Source organism: Cryptomeria japonica, chromosome 10, assembly GCF_030272615.1.
Source record: "Cryptomeria japonica chromosome 10, Sugi_1.0, whole genome shotgun sequence".
NCBI lineage: Eukaryota > Viridiplantae > Streptophyta > Pinopsida > Cupressales > Cupressaceae > Cryptomeria > Cryptomeria japonica.
The window spans coordinates 249,667,127-249,685,021 of record NC_081414.1 but is presented as its reverse complement, the minus strand read 5'-3'; the positions used below and the strand labels follow the sequence as shown (position 1 = coordinate 249,685,021).

Genomic DNA, 17,895 nt, shown 5'->3' with positions numbered 1-17,895 from the left:
TCAGACACACACATATGATTATATTGACTACCGGTGTAACTTCAATTGTTTACTCTGTCAACCGGTATGTTAGAGGTTATACTAAGAGGTTTATCTCTAACCGGTACTTTGTGTCAACCGGTATGTGGATAAGAGACAGTCTGTGATTATACTAAGTCAGCATCAAGATGAAGATCAAGATGGAGATCAAGCGGAGATTTAAGGACAACGGTTCATATGTTTTATTCAAACTGGTATTTGATTGTTCCAACTGGTATTTGGTAATTTTGTGACGAGTTACCACATTTCGTGATGAGTTACTTGCACCAACTGCTTGGCGGCAATTTTTGTGATGAGTTATGATCACTTGTCCAGATACACTACACCTAGGAAATCGTGTTATGATTTCTTAAGGCCAACATGAAATTATAAGGTCTATATATTGACATAGCAATGAATTGTTTGATATAGTGAAAAGTGTTATGTTATGTGCGAAAGGAAAAAGAGTTAAGTTGCAGAATATGCAAAAGAATAGTGTTGAATATGTTTAGAAGGATCTGATTAAGCAAGTATTGTGCTACTTAGAACAGATCAAACCATTGTTTTTTTTTTCTAACCATTATAGCAGAATCAAATCTCCTAATCGGGTAAGCTCTAACAAGCTTCAATGTATAAATCATTTAACAAGGTGATCCATTAGTTTGGATTTAGAAATCCTCCATCGAGGTTACTCCTAACAGGGTACTACCTTTAACAGGGTATAAGCTTCTAATCAAGCTTTGGGATATCTAACAAGATTCGCTCCTAACAGAGCACTTTGTAGACCTTAACCGGTCAGTTATCTATTATTGCAAATAGTTAACTTGTGAGTTCCATCTCACCGTGGTTTTTGCCTATTTGGATTTTCCACGTACAAACACTTGTGTTATGGTGAATGCTTTACTTTTTGTGGATGCTGTTATATGATTTTGGATGGCATGCATTGTGTCTAAAAGCTTTGTTAAGTTCATCTATCGGTTAGTGTTTGAAGTAGTTTTATTTTTGGTGTCATTAATTCACCCCCCCTCTCAGTGCTTTTCAAGTCCATCAATGATATCCAATTCAAGAGAAGTAGAGATTGAAGAGGTACAATGACGTATGGTTATGGTGGTCTCAAGAACGAGAAAAGATGAGAATACTAATAAATAATTGGAGGAAATTGTAGAATTGATAGAGCACATTAGATAGTTGGTTTCTCCATTGCAATCCATAGATGGATCAATTTTATCTCCAAAAATAAAATAATAGAAGGTAGGTTCAACTCTAAAGAAAATTAAATGACAATACTTGAACAATATGGGATTAGATACAATAATTGAGAAAGAAAGAACTTAAATGGTGGAAGAAGTCATAACTCTCTTGAAACAATTCAGAAATTTGAAAGATAAAATTAAGGATATAGATAATAATTACAAAGAGGAACACAAAACTAATGATCAAAATATTCCTCACCTCATTGCAATTGGGAACTTATATGCCAAATTCCTAACAAAAGAAAAGATTTTGGAACAACAAGCATTGGATCAACTAAAGTATGGATGTAAACCATTAAGTACATAAATAATTTGATTGTTGAATACTAGAAGAAGTAAAAAAATTCCAAAAGAAAGGGATGGATGTGTAGCATAAAAATCTTATGCTCCTAGAAGAATTGATAGAAGATTTTTTAAATCTTGATGCTGATATGACAAATGTTGAAGAATCAAAGGATGATATTAAATTAAATCATCTTTTTTAGGATTAGATCATGAAGAGTTGAGTGCTTGATTGATTGTAATTTTTGATTAATGAACAATGAAATATATAGAGGAGAATTGCAATTAGAAAAATTGCATAAACTGCACAATTGTAACTACCTGCATAACTAGGCGGAATAGTATGTAATATGCCACACTCCCCCCTTATTACATTGTTCTTACAAAAGTACGAAGGGATCTCCCCTTAAGGATTACATCACAAAACTTATTGATTACATAATATGAATAAACATTTTTGAGAAGATATTCTCCTAAAGAAGCAAATCTTGAACCAAGCATGGCTCCATCAAGTTGTCTCTTGACCCTTGTAAAGGTGTAGTTTTGAGTTGTGTTCTTGAGCTCTCAGTCTTGAACTCTTGAATTATTTGACAACAACCCCTACAAGCTACAAAAGAGCTCTATCATTGTCTAATGACCATGAAAGAGCATAATTCTTGATCATATACTTTGATGCTCGCTGGACAACAATCCATATTGAGCTCAACACTAAATATCAAACTTGTCTCCAAAACATAACCTTAATAGCACATGCATTCTTCAAATCCACCAACATCAACAAAGATGACAAAAAGGAAAGCATAAACCAAAAATGCCAAAAAACACTTCTCATTCAAAACACCATCTCAAAGTGAGAAACTAACTTGAGATGATAGAATTTCCCCCATTGCCCAATACCGCCAACCTCCAAATTGACCTTTTTTACACTTTACCCTTCGAAAAATAGTACCCAACGAAGTATTGCAACCTTCTATAGAGAGGTAATAGGTATAATAGACTTTTGATCAATCACTCCATCACTAAGTCTATACTTCAAAACTTCTAGTGGAGACATGTAATTGTCCCTATCAATATCCGTAAACATCAACATTAGACATTTCTCCACTTATTCCTCCAAAGCAATTTCCCTCCAAATTACCACTAATATGAGACTATGTAGACATTTACAAAGTCTTCAAAATTTTGTTTCATACCTACTCAACCAAACTACTTGACATAATTTCCAAAATTTCCTATCCTTTACCGTAGAGAAAGAATATCACAATTTTTGAACCCACACAACAATGAACTCACAAAGCCATTGATACAAATATACCTTTCTCCATTACATTTGTGTAAAAATCACGACAAATTCACTTTCAATATTCATTCATGATAATCTTCAGATCAAAGAACATTATAACCATTTAAATCAGACTTTTAAAATATCTCCAAAGAAAAATAAACTCTCTATTGAATGTTTTTGTACCTTGCACTTGCTAATGCAATTCAGTAAATCTTTCAACAGCAGAAACATCTTTTACCAATCCACCTTTATTTCATTCTCTATGCTTTTCTTTCCACATAAACAAGAAGATAAATTTGCTCTCTCTACTGTAGGATGATATCATAAATAGAAGCACTCCTTTCAAGCATGATGTATTATGAAAACATCAGACTCACATGTTCCTTAAATCCTCTCAGATTATTATGCTCTGACTGTATGTTTCCTCCCCAAGTTCTCTACAAACACCATCACGGGTCTTCATGCATGGTACAGATCCTATTCACATGGCGTCTCAAAATTAGGGCTGGGACCTCCTATGCCTGTGACTTTAACCTCTTGGGTTGACGGTCTGAATATAGTAATCCTCCTCAATCTGTGTGACTGGCATCGATCTCCTCAACTACGTATCATACACTGTGACTGAACAGTAATATGCTCTTCACATCCTATGTCATATCACGCATGTCACTCTGGTATCTTGTTGTGTAACGCCTTTTGCATGCATTTGTAAATCCCACGCCTCTACACAGAAACTGCATCATCTTCACGTCATGTCTCGCCTTACCAAATAAAGAGTCCACTGCTTGATTGATTGTAATTATTGACTAATGAACAACGAAATATATTGAGGGGAATTGCACTTAGGAAAACTGCATAAACTGCACAACTGTATTTGCGCTAACAGATCACCCACTATTCACTTTTAATCCAAAGGCAATAGATAAGATGATGAAGATGAAAGGTCTACTTAAGGTGTTTTAGAAGGGTTTCCCAAGGAAAATGGTAAAATTTGAAGTTTTTCTTTCAGCCTTTGAGACTCAAAACTTCAGATACAAGTTCATCCAAGGGCTTAATATGGATTCACTTAATCTAGTGTTGAGTATATTTCTGAATTACATAAAGAGGCAAGATGATAAGGATCAAGTTATTAGTGAAGATTATAGGTACTTTATGACGCTACTTGGTGCTAAACTTCATGCTAGAGCATGCCATATTGTTTCTTTGTTTTAGAAAGTTTTATGTTTCAAAATTTCAACTTAAATTTTTCAAATTAGATATTGTAAATTGTGCTTCTTAAATATATAATTTTTATAAGATAGTTCTTAAGGTCAACATGTCTTAGGACTTGGAATGTTTTCCTAAATGTAGGATTTCAAGTTTGTAATATGTGTAAAGATAAATTATTGGTGATGGATGAATCCTAGCCATTCATTTTTATACTGAGTTTTGTGATTTCATTTATAAAATCTAGTGAACTATATCTTGTAGAGATATAGGAGGGAAATGATTGATACCAGTGAAATGTTTGCAATAAAAAATTAGATTTTACTTCATGATTTCTTTATTAGTAATTTAATTTCTGTTGTGATTGTGAATGTCATGAACATTTGATTGATCTTCACTTCATACTACTAATAGTTTATTGATTGTAATTTTTCTCTAGATGTGGTCAATCAATCTGAGCACCTTTTTTATTTCTTATAGTGAAGTAATCTTACTAAGTTGTGGTAGAATTGAGTGTTGAGTAAGTCTTTATGATATAAATTTATTTAAATTTGTACTATCTTTGTAGAATTATAATCATGTTTGATTAAACAAAGATTGGTTAAATTGAGGCATGTCTACATATGTGGTGTGTCATTCCAATATTCTAACTTCAAGATTTATTTTTCTAAACCTTATTCATTTCTTACACCATATTTTATTTTCTTTATAAAAAATAGATTATAATTGAGAAAAAGAATTAAAATTATTGGAAGTTCGATGTTATAAATTGTTTCTAGTAGTAAGATAAAATCATATTTGAGATGAAGGAACACTAGATCTATTGTTTGGAACATTGCAAATATCTTTATTATTTAGATATAACCTTCTTTAATAGGATTCCTATAAACAATTGCGTGTCTCTCTATGAAAACAACAAAATAATGAACAATATGGTAATACAAGAAGTCAAGATCTGACATAAAAGAACCTTGTCCATGTAGTCATTTTCTATCTTAGGATCTAATTCCTTTTAAGAGAGACACGACTTTAATTTGAATTACTATCTAGGTTAATATTTGTTAGAACACCCAACAACAATCTCTAATTATTTTCTTAAACTCATAACTTAGTGAGGAGTGTGAGGCCACTCATTTACTATGTACCTCATTCCCATTTAAATACTTTGTACCTTATTCCTAAGTGATCAATATACCAGAAATATAAATTGGTTGTTGCATAGAAATTAATTCAAATTTAAGCATAACACAAGGTCCAATGATGCAGAATCATAATTCTATAGGGAGAATACACATCCCCAAAAACATAATGATCTAACATGGTTTACATTTTCTAGAAATATCAAACCCCACTAAGATTCCCAAATTTACCGTTAATGAATTCCTATCTTACTTTCAATTTGAATTAATATTATTTATTTTTGTTGCACTTATTAGACTCTTTTTCCAACAAATTCAATTAAAATCTTGGCAAGCAATGAGATGCCTCTCCTTCTTTACTTTGTACCTTATTTCTAATTGTCCAACATACTAAACCTAAACTTGGAAATGCTACAAAAATCAATGAAAATAGTCACATGTCATAAGGTATAGTAATGCACAATCATAATTCCATTAAGAGACTACATATCCACAAAATATAATGATCTAACATGATTTAAATTTATTTTTTTATATTTTTAAAATATTAAACTTAATCAATATTCCTAAATCTACCATTCATAGATTTCTATTGTACCTTCAATTTTTAAAAAATTCTTAATAATCAAAATATAAAAAATTCAAGCATACCCCATGAAGCATAAAGGTAAGGTATGCATGTTTTTTAATTTTCATACGAATCTAAGGAAAAATTTCCATAACTTGAATGTACTTTTACATTTTCTAAAAATAAACGAAAAACTACAACCATGAAATTACTGAACAACTATTTTATAAATTATACTCCAAATATTTACCCTATGCAAAGAAAGATACGTTCATCTATCTATTGTGGGCATTGCTACAAAAAAAACCCATTCAATAAAATTTCATAAATAGTACAAAAGAAAAATACCTTTCAATATGACAAGTTACAACAATAGATAAAAATTTATTTTGAAAGTAAGCAAACCACCTCAAGAATCTTCTTTAGACTTCAAACAAACTCTAAACAACAACAAAAAGTCATTTTTTTTTATCAAACACATTTTCACCAAAAGGTGAGATAAGTTTTTCCTTCCAAACCAAAAAAGAACAAGAGATTTTAAATGAATTTCCTTTTTTCTTTTGTTCACAATTGCATAAGGACTTTTCACTTTGTCTCTCCTTTCACATTTGGACAAGCTATTTAAAAAAAAATTAATTCACAAGATATTTCTAAAATATATTTTCACTCAAATATTCCATATAATTATTTTCTAAATATATATTTCCTTTTAATGAATAATGGATGACATATTACTATATAAAAGCATAGCCCCTCTCCCTCATCCATAATACACTTTTTCACTTTCTCTCATGAGCCCCTCTTTTGCTATAATGGATGACATTTTAAATTAAATCTTTTTATTTTTCAAATAACTATTAACTAAAACATTTTCACTAAAGGATTTTAATAGCTCAATGCCAAGTATTTTATTTGGACTAGCTTCATACAAATTCTATTTCAATAATTTTATGTAACTATTAAATCTCTAACTGTATATAACCTTTTTATTCGAGAATAATAATACTAAAATCTTTTAGATTGAAAGCATATTAAATAGTTTTCCAAATCTCATAATGTAAAATAAACACATGCATAAGAACTACTCTCTTCATACATTTATTCACATCAAAATTCTAAAATTTTCATTGATTTGGATCTAGGTGAATTCATCAGATTCATCTCACAATTCAAATTGAGTGAGATAAACATTAAACAAACATATTTTTAACCATGATGACTATTTTTAATTAATCACCGGTGGCAAAACATGTACTCACAAATTCAGGGGAAACATTAGACATACCTTCACCATATATTGATAGCTGAAACATGACATAAAACACCCAACATGATATAATTCATAACATGATATCCATCATTACATCTAATTGTAAATCATATACAACTAAAATGATTCAAAATATATCACAATCAATATTAACAAATAATAAGAAAAAATAATGAAACTAAAGTACAAGATGCCTAATTGAGAGGGGAATGAATTATGGTTCCTACTATCAACTATAATCCCCACCCAGCATAATAAATTATTGATCATCTAGGTGACAATACAAAACATCACATAAAGTGATAAAAAATATAAAATCATAGTATAGGTTTTCAAAATATACAAACAAATGGTTGGATGGAAACATAAAACATCACCAAAAAGTGTGGTAACAATATCTACAACAGACCAAGTAGCAAGCTAATACACATATGTCTAGGGGCCCTACAGTGCACATATTGGGTATTATAATCGATTCACAACTTCAAACACTCATCAACAAAATCTCATCAAACACTTTCTTGACCTAAACATATTAAACCGTCTTAAAGAAACAAATGATGACCTGAGTTCTAAGTTTTGAACAGATAAGCTCCCACTATGCTTCTTATTATTAAAAATATTGGAGGTATTCAATACTATACATCGAGAAAGAATTTATCCCTCCTTGATGAGCTGTGGATCACGGGCTCGTTCCATTTGAACAGATTTTTGAGTACGTAAAAGAATAGGGTATTTTCTTCATCATAATTTACTTTATAGATACCATCATGGCAGACACACTCTTTCTGCTGTAACAAAGGGTCTCTGCCATGTTGTACAGTAGCAACCACCAAGGATATAAAAAGAAGGTCAGCTGACAATCTTACTTTAATGAACAAGTTAGTTGAATGAAAGCAACTAGAGGCCGTTAAAGCTGCATGGTATTCCGTTCAATGACACCCTCTTTCTTAAACTATAAAACAAAATGTTGTGTTCAACCCAGGTTTAATACAAGGAAACGAACATAGCAATGGAATTTCCTAAGTTGGATTGAATGGTAGACCAAAAATATGTTTTTATCGTTCATCCTTATGACTGACTCACTGTGCTGACAGGCATTGGAATTCAAAAAGGAATCCAGTGTTTCAGGGCAAATGATTTATCCAAAGCAGCATTATTATACACGTAGACATCGATCATTCCAACCAGAAACAAACAAGTGAATGACAAACCATCCAGTCAAAACTGCCGACAACCATTTACATGAGATCATTGTAAATTTAAGGGTAGGCGAATATATTACAGTGTAGACTTCTAAGAGGAGACTGACTGTTAAAGGTACGACAAACATTCTATAAACAGGATGGTCGCTAGCTCTTCAAGATTATTCTACTAATGTAAATATAGGGGCATTGCAGCAATTGGACATTAGGTTCTCTTTGTCATTCCATCAGTTTTTTGAATCTTTCTTGTGCACCTGTAGTTGTATTGTGATGGGGCACACACCCAACAGCCATTCTACCAAAGGAGAGAAGAAAGGTCCCTGGACACCTGAAGAAGATTTCCTGTTGACAAAATATATAGAAACTCATGGTGAAGGACAATGGCGAACCCTGCCTAAAAAAGCAGGTATGCTATTAAGCTAGAGTCTATGGCTTCATTAACGCTGTTCATTTGTCTGACAGATTCAAAGTTTTCATTCTTTGTACTTCTACTGTACATCAGGTGAGAAATAGATAAATAGATAGAATGAATACTAGAGAGTGCTAGAACTCTATAGATAGATAGCAACTCAAAGTTTCTCCTACAAATCTTTCGTTTTATTTCTTGGAAAAAACAAAAATTATCTGATAAAATCTCTAGCTATATACTATCTTAGTGGGAAAATAGCATCAATGGCGGGGACTCTTTATCAGTAGACTTTATCATGGACTAAAAAGTAATTATGCACAAGTTGTAAGTACTTTAATGCCTACCAGACATGTAAAGAATATCAAAATCTTCTTCATAAAATTTGTGATTCTTTTAACCTCACAATGCTTCAATGCTTTAAAAAGAATGCTGCTAAGTTTTACCATCATTATTTTGCAGATGGCAAATATGAGGTTTTGACATGGTTTGATTTGAGAGAGTATTTAGAGCTTTAGGGTTGGGTAATTGGGATTCTTTAAGAGACATAAAAACACATTTCTAGAAGGAAGTAGTTGTCTCTATAAATCTAGTTGATGTTCATGACGATGCAGATTTGATAAAGGGATGATTTTGTACTTCAGCTAAATTTAACAGAACTAGTTAGTATTTGTAGTTAAATACTAACAATTTATTGTATTACTTAGTACAGATTTATATGAATATAGTAGTATATTGAAAACCATTCATGGATAGCAAAACTCAATTTATTAGATAGAAATAGATGTATATAAAGGTTCACAATTCATAATATTATTTTTTAAAATTTGACAGGGTAAATTTAATAAAATAAAATTTTAGATCATATTTTATGATCCATAATCTTGATGTAGGAAACCAGATAAGACATGATCCAAACGATGATAGAAAAATGTTTATACATTGGTATCTTTTAAAGCTGGCATGCAGTCTAACTATGTTTTTAAATGCAATCTTAGATGACATTTATGCTGGGAAATTAAATATGGTTGAGCCTTAGTTTTATGTTAGTTCATTCCTTTCTATTTGATTTGATTTGGAATGGAGAAAGTCACATAACATATGCACGTTTAGGTTTGCAACGATGTGGAAAAGGTTGCAGACTACGGTGGATGAATTACTTGAGGCCGAACGTAAAACGAGGCAACATATCTACAGAGGAGGAAGATCTCATTGTCAGATTGCACAAGCTCCTTGGCAATCGGTAAAACTACAATAGCCTATTATTTATCATAAATGGGTATTTGAGTAGCTGATTAACTATTACAAATTCTTTCAACAGATTGTATTAGATTATATATCATAAATGGGTATTTGGGTAGTTGATTAACTATTACAAATTCTTTCAACACATAGTATTAGATTATAATATTATAAATGGGGATTTGGGTAGTTGTTTAACTATTAACATTAGATTATATATCATCAATGAGTATTTGGGTAGTTGATTAACTATTACAAATTCTTTCAACACATTCTAAATTATATGTCATAGATGGGTATTTGGGTAGTTGATTAACTATTACAAATTCTTTCAATACATTGTGCTGCAGATGGTCTCTGATTGCAGGTCGAGTGCCGGGCCGAACAGACAATGAAATAAAAAACTACTGGAACACTCGTTTGAGCAGGAAGCTTCGGAACAATGGCAAGAAGCAGAGAACAGATTGTATGAGCAATGCCACTGAAATCTTCAATGAAGAATTTGTAGATTGCATGAATCAGAAACACCACCATCCTTCAAGAAGCCTCGTATCCAGCACAGTTTTCGAGGGCTCAGATTCTATTGACTCCAATTTGCAGTATTTTCTGCAGGGAGAGGCTTCTCTAAACATAAATATATGGGGGGAGGAGTTCCTATATAATCCAATGGATGGTGAATTAAGTCAAATGATTAATGCACAAAACCATGTTTCTTCCTCTACCAATCAACAGCAATATAATACCAGTATCAGTCATCCATGGCCATATTTGGTGGGAGATCTCGTTTCTTCACGGGAAATGCCCAATCAATCAATCAAATCAGTGGACCCACTAAAAGGCGAGAGGCCCACTATATCTGATTACAATGACAGGGACTTCATGAGATCTAGTCCAGTATTCTCTGATGAGGCGCAGTTTCTGTCCACAGTATTTGGCCAATCCATTGATGGTTTTGATGTGGGCAATTGCCCGTACGAGGCAAGCGAGAATCTGAATGCATCAGATTATCCGGAATTACTTGAAAGTTGCTTCCCTCAGTTTGTTTGATAGCATTGTATTAGAAAAAATTGAATCCTTTCTTGAAAGTTCACGTTACTTAAATTAGTTTGAACAGAAATGTTTCATTCAGGTATGTCAGACTTCGGTCTCTTCATACACCGTTTACAGTTCGTTTTTTCTGTAATCATTGTGCCGATTTAGTTAAATGTATTTTGTGTTGAGAAGACGCGAGTCTATAGAATCATATAGAATAACATTCAACAAGACATCGATCTTCATGATAAAATTTTAAAAATATATAAAAGAAACATCTAAGAGACAAATGTTCCACAGAGATCAGTGTTCAGGGTTCGCGATATGGATTAACGCCTTTCATGGATTGGTTAATTCTGGTGTTTGTATCGGAAATTAATGATATTAGAGTCAAAAGTGCAGGGTTCGAATCGCCTTGGATAACGTTTAAGAGGGATTATTGAACAGTGATCAGCATCCCCTGGGGTTAGGGATATGGACTAACCACCTTGAGTGGATCGGTTAACTTTGACATTTGTATCAAACATTAGTGGGTCGACCTTTTTATTTAAGAACAAGCTTGGACCAACAGCAAACTATATAGGTATTCTTATTGGTAGAGGAAAAATTATAATATTCACACTACTACTTTTTAACAAAATTAATTTGCATTAAGACTACAATGATATATATAATCTTTCATACAATCATTGTCAATCTTATCATAAAACTAATTTTTTCCCATAGATTCAACAAGACATTGTTATACTGTCTTGTTATATTAGTAAGTTCCTTTTAAAAGAATCTTCACACAACTATTCTTATTACAAAATTAATTTATCTTAAAGATTAAAAAAATATATATAATCATCCACATAACAACCATTGCCAATCTTATCTTAAAACTAATTTTTCAATCTTATCTCAAAGCTAATTTTTTCAATAGATTCAACAAGACATTGTTATATTAATGTGCAGTAAATTTTCCATTTAAAACAAATTAACCTGTAATGCTTCTGTGTCTTGGGGAGCAATGCATACATTCTGTTTATTTTTAAGCCTGCAGGAGAATTTCGAGTTGTATCCAGAGTTTTTTACTTTCTAAGCAGACATGTACGTCTTTGATGAGCGAGAATAAAGCTCTGCCAGAAGTACAGATAAGAAAACGATAAACAGATTATCCAAGGTATAAGAAACAGTGCAACAAAGATAAGGATGACCAGATAAAAACGACAACCAAATAACTTGTTGAATGATTTTATACCACATCAATACCAATGGCAATGATGGAGGATCTCACTTCTAGATCATTTTTTTTGACCTTTTCGGTTTTCTGGTATGACCTATTAATGTCTTTAATTCTTTTTAACCAAAGAAGTAAGTGGAAATTAAATGGCTACACAGTTCATCGAAGGATTCCACCTTACGAAGCGGTCAATTATGACTAGAGAACAAGTGTCACTCGCCTTCATAGTGGTTATAGCAGTGTAGCGATAGTAGTAATAATAATAATATATATTTATCTTATTTATTTATATATATTATATTATAAATTATTTCATCATGTTTAAATCTATGTAATTATTATGTGAAATCAACTTTTTAATATCTAATCAATTATGTTATCTTTAATTTGTTAATTTTTAAGTTCTTTTCTATAATAAGTTTAACTCTGTATATGCAGCTTTTGATATTACTAGAGGTTGTTCTAAATCAAATTCTAAATCAAATTCCTTTTAGAGTCTATCAAGCTCTTACTCAACTTTTTCAACCCTTGCTTCATTTTCTTCTTCTTGGCATTTGCTACTATCTTGAGTTGTTCTTCTACCTCTAGGAGTGCTCTTCAAATCTTTTCTAACATGTCTTTAGTTGATTCAAACTCAGAGGTGAGTTCATCTATTTAGGCTCATCTCTAGAATTTTGATCACCATATCTCAATCTTTTATCAACCGTAAGTATTCTAATTCATTTGTTCCAAATTATTCTTCACTACTTATAGATCTATAAGAGTGATTGCATAATTTTTTCCTGACATCATTTACTTCATTTTACAAGCTTGTACTTTCTTAAAGCTTAGAGTGAGCTCTTGAATAAGTATTTTCATGCTATTTAGTTTAGTTAGGACTTGCACCTCTTTTTCTTCTATTACCAACAACTATTATTTTCATTTAACTAGCTTCATAGACCTTTGTATAACATTCAAAATAGGGCATTTCTTGTGTTGCTCTTGGCTATAAACTCTAGCATTTCCTAATAAGAAGGTATTGCAAGTATTTTCATAAATTGGAGGAAGATTACTTGTATATGCCACATGATTAATTGAAATATCTTTTCCTTTGTGAAAAAGATTTTCATACATGAGTTAATGTGATTCTAATTTTGTTGATATCTCATATTTTTCACTTGATTTATCCATCCTAGAAAGGTTTTGGATCAGTAAATTTTGATTTTTCTACACAATTATTTCCCAAGCATCAAGGTTTCAGCTATTAACTAACTCCCTAGCATGTTGGAAACTAGCATTTGATAGTGATCTTGGGAACACACTATGGAGTACCATAGTATTTTTTATTTGAAGATATTTGAGTTTCAAAATAAATTCTATATATTGTTTAACATATAATGGGTTAGTATACATATCCCCCACCATTATGCTCCTTGTTATCAACACAATAGTTTCTTCAAACTTAAATTTAAGCTCCCTAATTTGATGAACTTGTGGAGACTCATTGCTAAGATGTAACCATGCCACTCCCATAATTATTTTAGTTCTCATAGTATCAAATGTGATGTAGGAGCATCCCCGGTTGTTGGAAATCTTGCATCAACCAAAAATATTTCTTTTCTGTTTCAGTATTTCTTTCTGTATTTCCTTGCATTGGCTCACTGGAACTTGCGGAGTTGGATTTTGCTTGAGGACATGATCATAGATTCCTTATTCCTAAACTACAGAGCATTTGGATAATTTTCCAGCAAGTTATCGATTCCAAATTCCGAGATAGTTTTTTGGCATCGAAACTGCTTGGACCTATTTGCATTGGTGAATCTACCGGATCCTTTCCGTAGCTTGCAGAGTCTAGTTCATTGATTCCAATGTTCCTTAGTGTGTGGTTGACCTTCCCTTTGATCCGCACTTCATCCTTTGGATTTTTCGGAGGAATCTCTTTGGGGGAGGCCAACCTGTTCGTTTTACATGTTTGATCTTGTTCTTCAGCATTTGATCCCTTTTGGCTGGATGGATCCCCTTGGATCGTATAAATCATTGTAATTGAGCATTAGAAATCAGTCATATAGAACATAGAGATAGATCTTAAGAGTTAGAGGTCTGGAGTTGACCAATTCTGTAATTGAGCATGCATGTAGCAGGCCAGTGAGCCAAATCTTGTAATCCAGATGTTCTAATTCATTCAGTTCTGCATTGCATCCATCATATCTTCTTGTTTCTGTTGTGTTTACTCTTGCTTCCCGGTCCGGATTGATCTATTTAAGGTCCCTCCTAACCGGTGACAACTCCAAGTGGTATCAGAGTGAGATTTTATTTTGGAGATTGCGTTGTCCTGAGAATTTTGTTGTGGGGTGGCAGATTGTGGATCCGAATTGTAGTTGTAGAGGACTAGCGTGCAGATGGCACGAAGAGGAAATAGGAATGGTGGAGCGCATGGGAATGCAAACCTTGCTATGATGGAAATGTTGTGAGGAATTGCAACCTGGTTGGAAGCCATTGAGACAAACCAAAGAAGAGGCCGATCTATTGAAGATGTGAGTGAAGATGAAGAAGAAACACCGACAAAACAAGTAGCAAATCCACCGACGATCGATCCAGATGAAGAGAGGTTCTTGAGGGTTTTGAGTAGAGAAAACACTAAACCATATTTTACCCCACTAGATTATGATGGAAAGTTGGATTCAGATGAATTAATAGATTGGATCTCGGAGATATTTTAATTTTGAGAACACCACAGAAGAAAGGAAGGTAAAGTATGCCTGTACCAGGTTGAAAGGTCATGCATCTCTTTGGTGGGAACATTTGCAGGTTGATAGACAAAGAAGAGGTAAAGAGAAGATCATTTCATGGGAGTGGATGGTTTCTAAGTTAAAATCAAAGTTTATGCCAGCAAATTATCAAGTAAATCTGTTCTGGAAGTTGCAGAACTTGAAGTAGAAGGAATCTAGTGTGAAGGAGTATACCAAAGCATTCTACAAGTTGAATATCAAATCCAGACATGTCGATGATGAAATTGAACAAGTTTCAAGATATTTGAATGGATTGTGGATGTCTATATAGGATGAACTCAATTTGATCAAGTTGCAGCGTTGAAGAAGCTTACTAGTATGCCTTGAAAGCAGAAGAGAAGTTGAACAAAAGACATGAGCAGAGACATAGAGGTAGAGGTGGAAGGTTTTTCAAAGGAGGATTTCAAGGAGGAAGAGGAACCTGTACAGATCAGAACAAGGACAAGGAAGTGAGCAAGGAAGGTAATTCAAACCAGAAGGATGACATAAATTATTACCGAAGGAGAGAACCTGATGGTTACTGGAATGAGGGTTTTAGAAAAGATGACAAAAGACAAGATAAGAGAGTGTTTAGAGGTACTTGGTTTAAATATGGAGGAGAAGGACATTGTGCTTTCGAATGTAAGAAGACAAAGAAAACTCAGAAAACATCGTTGGTGGAAGAAAGCCCCACCGAATCAACTAACAAAGCGAAAGATGGAGAATTTTTGATGATGAGGAGAGCCCTATGTCATACTGGAGAAGATGAAGAGCCCTTGCAGAGGAGGAGTTTATTCAAGACCAGATGTAAGGTATATGGTAAGTGCTGTAAAGTTGTTATTGATAGTGGCAGTTTGGATAATCTTATTTCAGAAGAGATGGTGAATAAATTGTAGTTGGAAAGATTGAATCACCCTAAGCCTTATCAGATAGCATGGATTCAAGATGATCATAAGTTGTTAGTAAGTGAGCAATGTTCTGTAAAATTGAAAATTGGGAACTATCATGATGAAGTCTTGTGTGATATTATGCCTATGGATATTTGTCACCTTTTGTTGGGTAGACCTTGGTAGTTTGATAGTTAGGCAATACATGATGAGAGAAAGAACATTTACACTATTGTAGCGAATGGGATGAAACAAACTTTGTTACTCTTGGAGGAGACTTTGAAGAGTGAACTCTGTACGAATGCCATAATCTATTTGGTGGATGGAAGGAAATTCTTGGATGGGATGAGACATGAGAATGTGTGCTTTGCCTTAGTTCCTAAGAAGACTGAGAATCTAGAGCATGAGGAAGAACAACTGGAGGAGATAAAGGAATTGCTGATAGAGTATGAAGACATCATTTCAGATAACTACCTGATGGATTACCACCTGTGAGAAGTATCAGTCATTTCATGGACCTGATTCTTGGAGCTAGTTTGCCTAACAAAGCTGCACACTGGATGACACCGACAAAGAATAAAGAGTTGAACAGACAAGTGCAGGAATTGTTGAAGAAAGGTCTGATCATAGAAAGTTTGAGTCCTTGTGCAGTACTAGCAGTGTTAGCACCTAAGAAAAATGGAGAATGGAGGATGTGTACCGATTCTAGAGCAATAAACAAGATCACAGTGAAGTACCGGTTTCCTTTACCTAAGATGCATGACATGATGAACTATTTGAGTGGAGCCAAATACTACACAAAGATAGACTTGAAGAGTGGATATCATCAGATTAGAATCAGAGAAGGAGATGAGTGGAAGACAACATTCAAGACAAATGAAGGATTGTATGAATGGTTGGTGATTCCTTTTGGGTTGACTAATGCACCTAGTACTTTCATGAGGTTGATGAAAGAGGTATTGAAGAAATTCTTGGGTAAGTTTGTTATTGTATATTTGGATGACATTCTAATTTTTAGTAAGACAAAAGAGGAGCATTTGTTGCATTTAAGACAAGTCTTGTAGTGGTTGAGAGAAGAGAAGTTGCTGATAAATCTTAAGAAGTGTACTTTCATGAAGGAAGAGTTAGTCTATTTGGGATTTGTGATATTTGCGGATGGATTGAAGATGGACCCTACGAAAGTAAAAGCAATTGTTGGATGGCCTACACTAGAAAGCATTGGAGATGTAAGATCATTTCATGGATTGGCTAGTTTCTATCGGAAGTTCATCAGAAATTTCAGTTCAGTTTGTAGTCCTACGACTGAGACAATGAGAGGAGATAGGAAAGAATTCAAGTGGACCACCAGAGAAAATAAAAGTTTTGAATTGTTGAAGCAGAAGGTCACTGAGCAACTTGTGTTAGCTTTACCAGATTTCAACAAAGTATTTCAAGTGGACTGTAATGCAAGTGGGAATGCAATTAGATCCATGTTGAGTCAAGAAGGGAGAGAGGTAGCGTATTTCAGTGAGAAGTTGAATGATGCCAGGAGAAGATATTCAGTGTACGATCAAGAATTTTATGCCATAGTTTAAGCCTTGAAGAAGTGGAGACATTACCTATTGCCTAAGGATTTGTGTTGTATATCGATCATCAAGCCTTACAATATTTGAACAGTAAGAGTAAGTTGAATCAGAGACATATGAGATGGGTAGATTTTTTGCAGTTACATATTTGTGTTGAAGCATAGGAGTGGAAAGTCAAATAAAGTTGCTGATGCATTAAGTAGAAGAAGGAATTTTCTGATAGAGATGAGAGTGACAGTATTAGGATCTGAGGAGTTGAAGACCTTGTATGATGATGACTCGGATTTTGCTGAACCTTGGAAATCATGTACAGAACTGGTTATGGTAGATAGAAGCAAGTGGTTGGATTACTTCATTCAGGATGGAATGCTATTTAGAGGAAATCAGTTGTGTATACCTAAGAGTTCTATGAGGGAGAATCTGATAAAGGAGAAGGATAGTGGAGGATTAGCCGGACACTTTGGTGTTGATAAAACAGTAGCATTGGTAAGTGAACATTACTTTTGGCCTCAAATTCATAAGGATGTTAGGAAATTTGTGCAGAGTTGTAGAGTTTGTCAAGTTG

At 33.4% G+C, this 17,895-nt stretch overlaps 1 protein-coding gene across 2 annotated transcripts; it reads left to right on the top strand.

Annotated features, from left to right (window-relative positions):
* The first annotated feature begins 8,277 nt into the window (after nucleotides 1–8,277).
* Nucleotides 8,278–11,093, top strand: LOC131059886 (transcription factor WER). Of its 2 annotated transcripts, XM_057992943.2 has the most exons (4): nucleotides 8,278–8,341; nucleotides 8,487–8,632; nucleotides 9,746–9,875; nucleotides 10,225–11,093. In XM_057992943.2, the coding sequence occupies exons 2-4, from the start codon at nucleotides 8,497–8,499 to the stop codon at nucleotides 10,919–10,921; spliced, it is 963 nt and encodes a 320-aa protein (XP_057848926.1). In that variant the 5' UTR covers nucleotides 8,278–8,341; nucleotides 8,487–8,496; the 3' UTR covers nucleotides 10,922–11,093. The 2 variants fall into 2 exon arrangements, with proteins under 2 accessions (XP_057848926.1, XP_059069247.1); XM_059213264.1 differs by lacking the exon at nucleotides 8,278–8,341 and having other exon boundaries at nucleotides 8,354–8,632; nucleotides 10,225–11,092.
* Nucleotides 11,094–17,895: the final 6,802 nt, after the last annotated feature.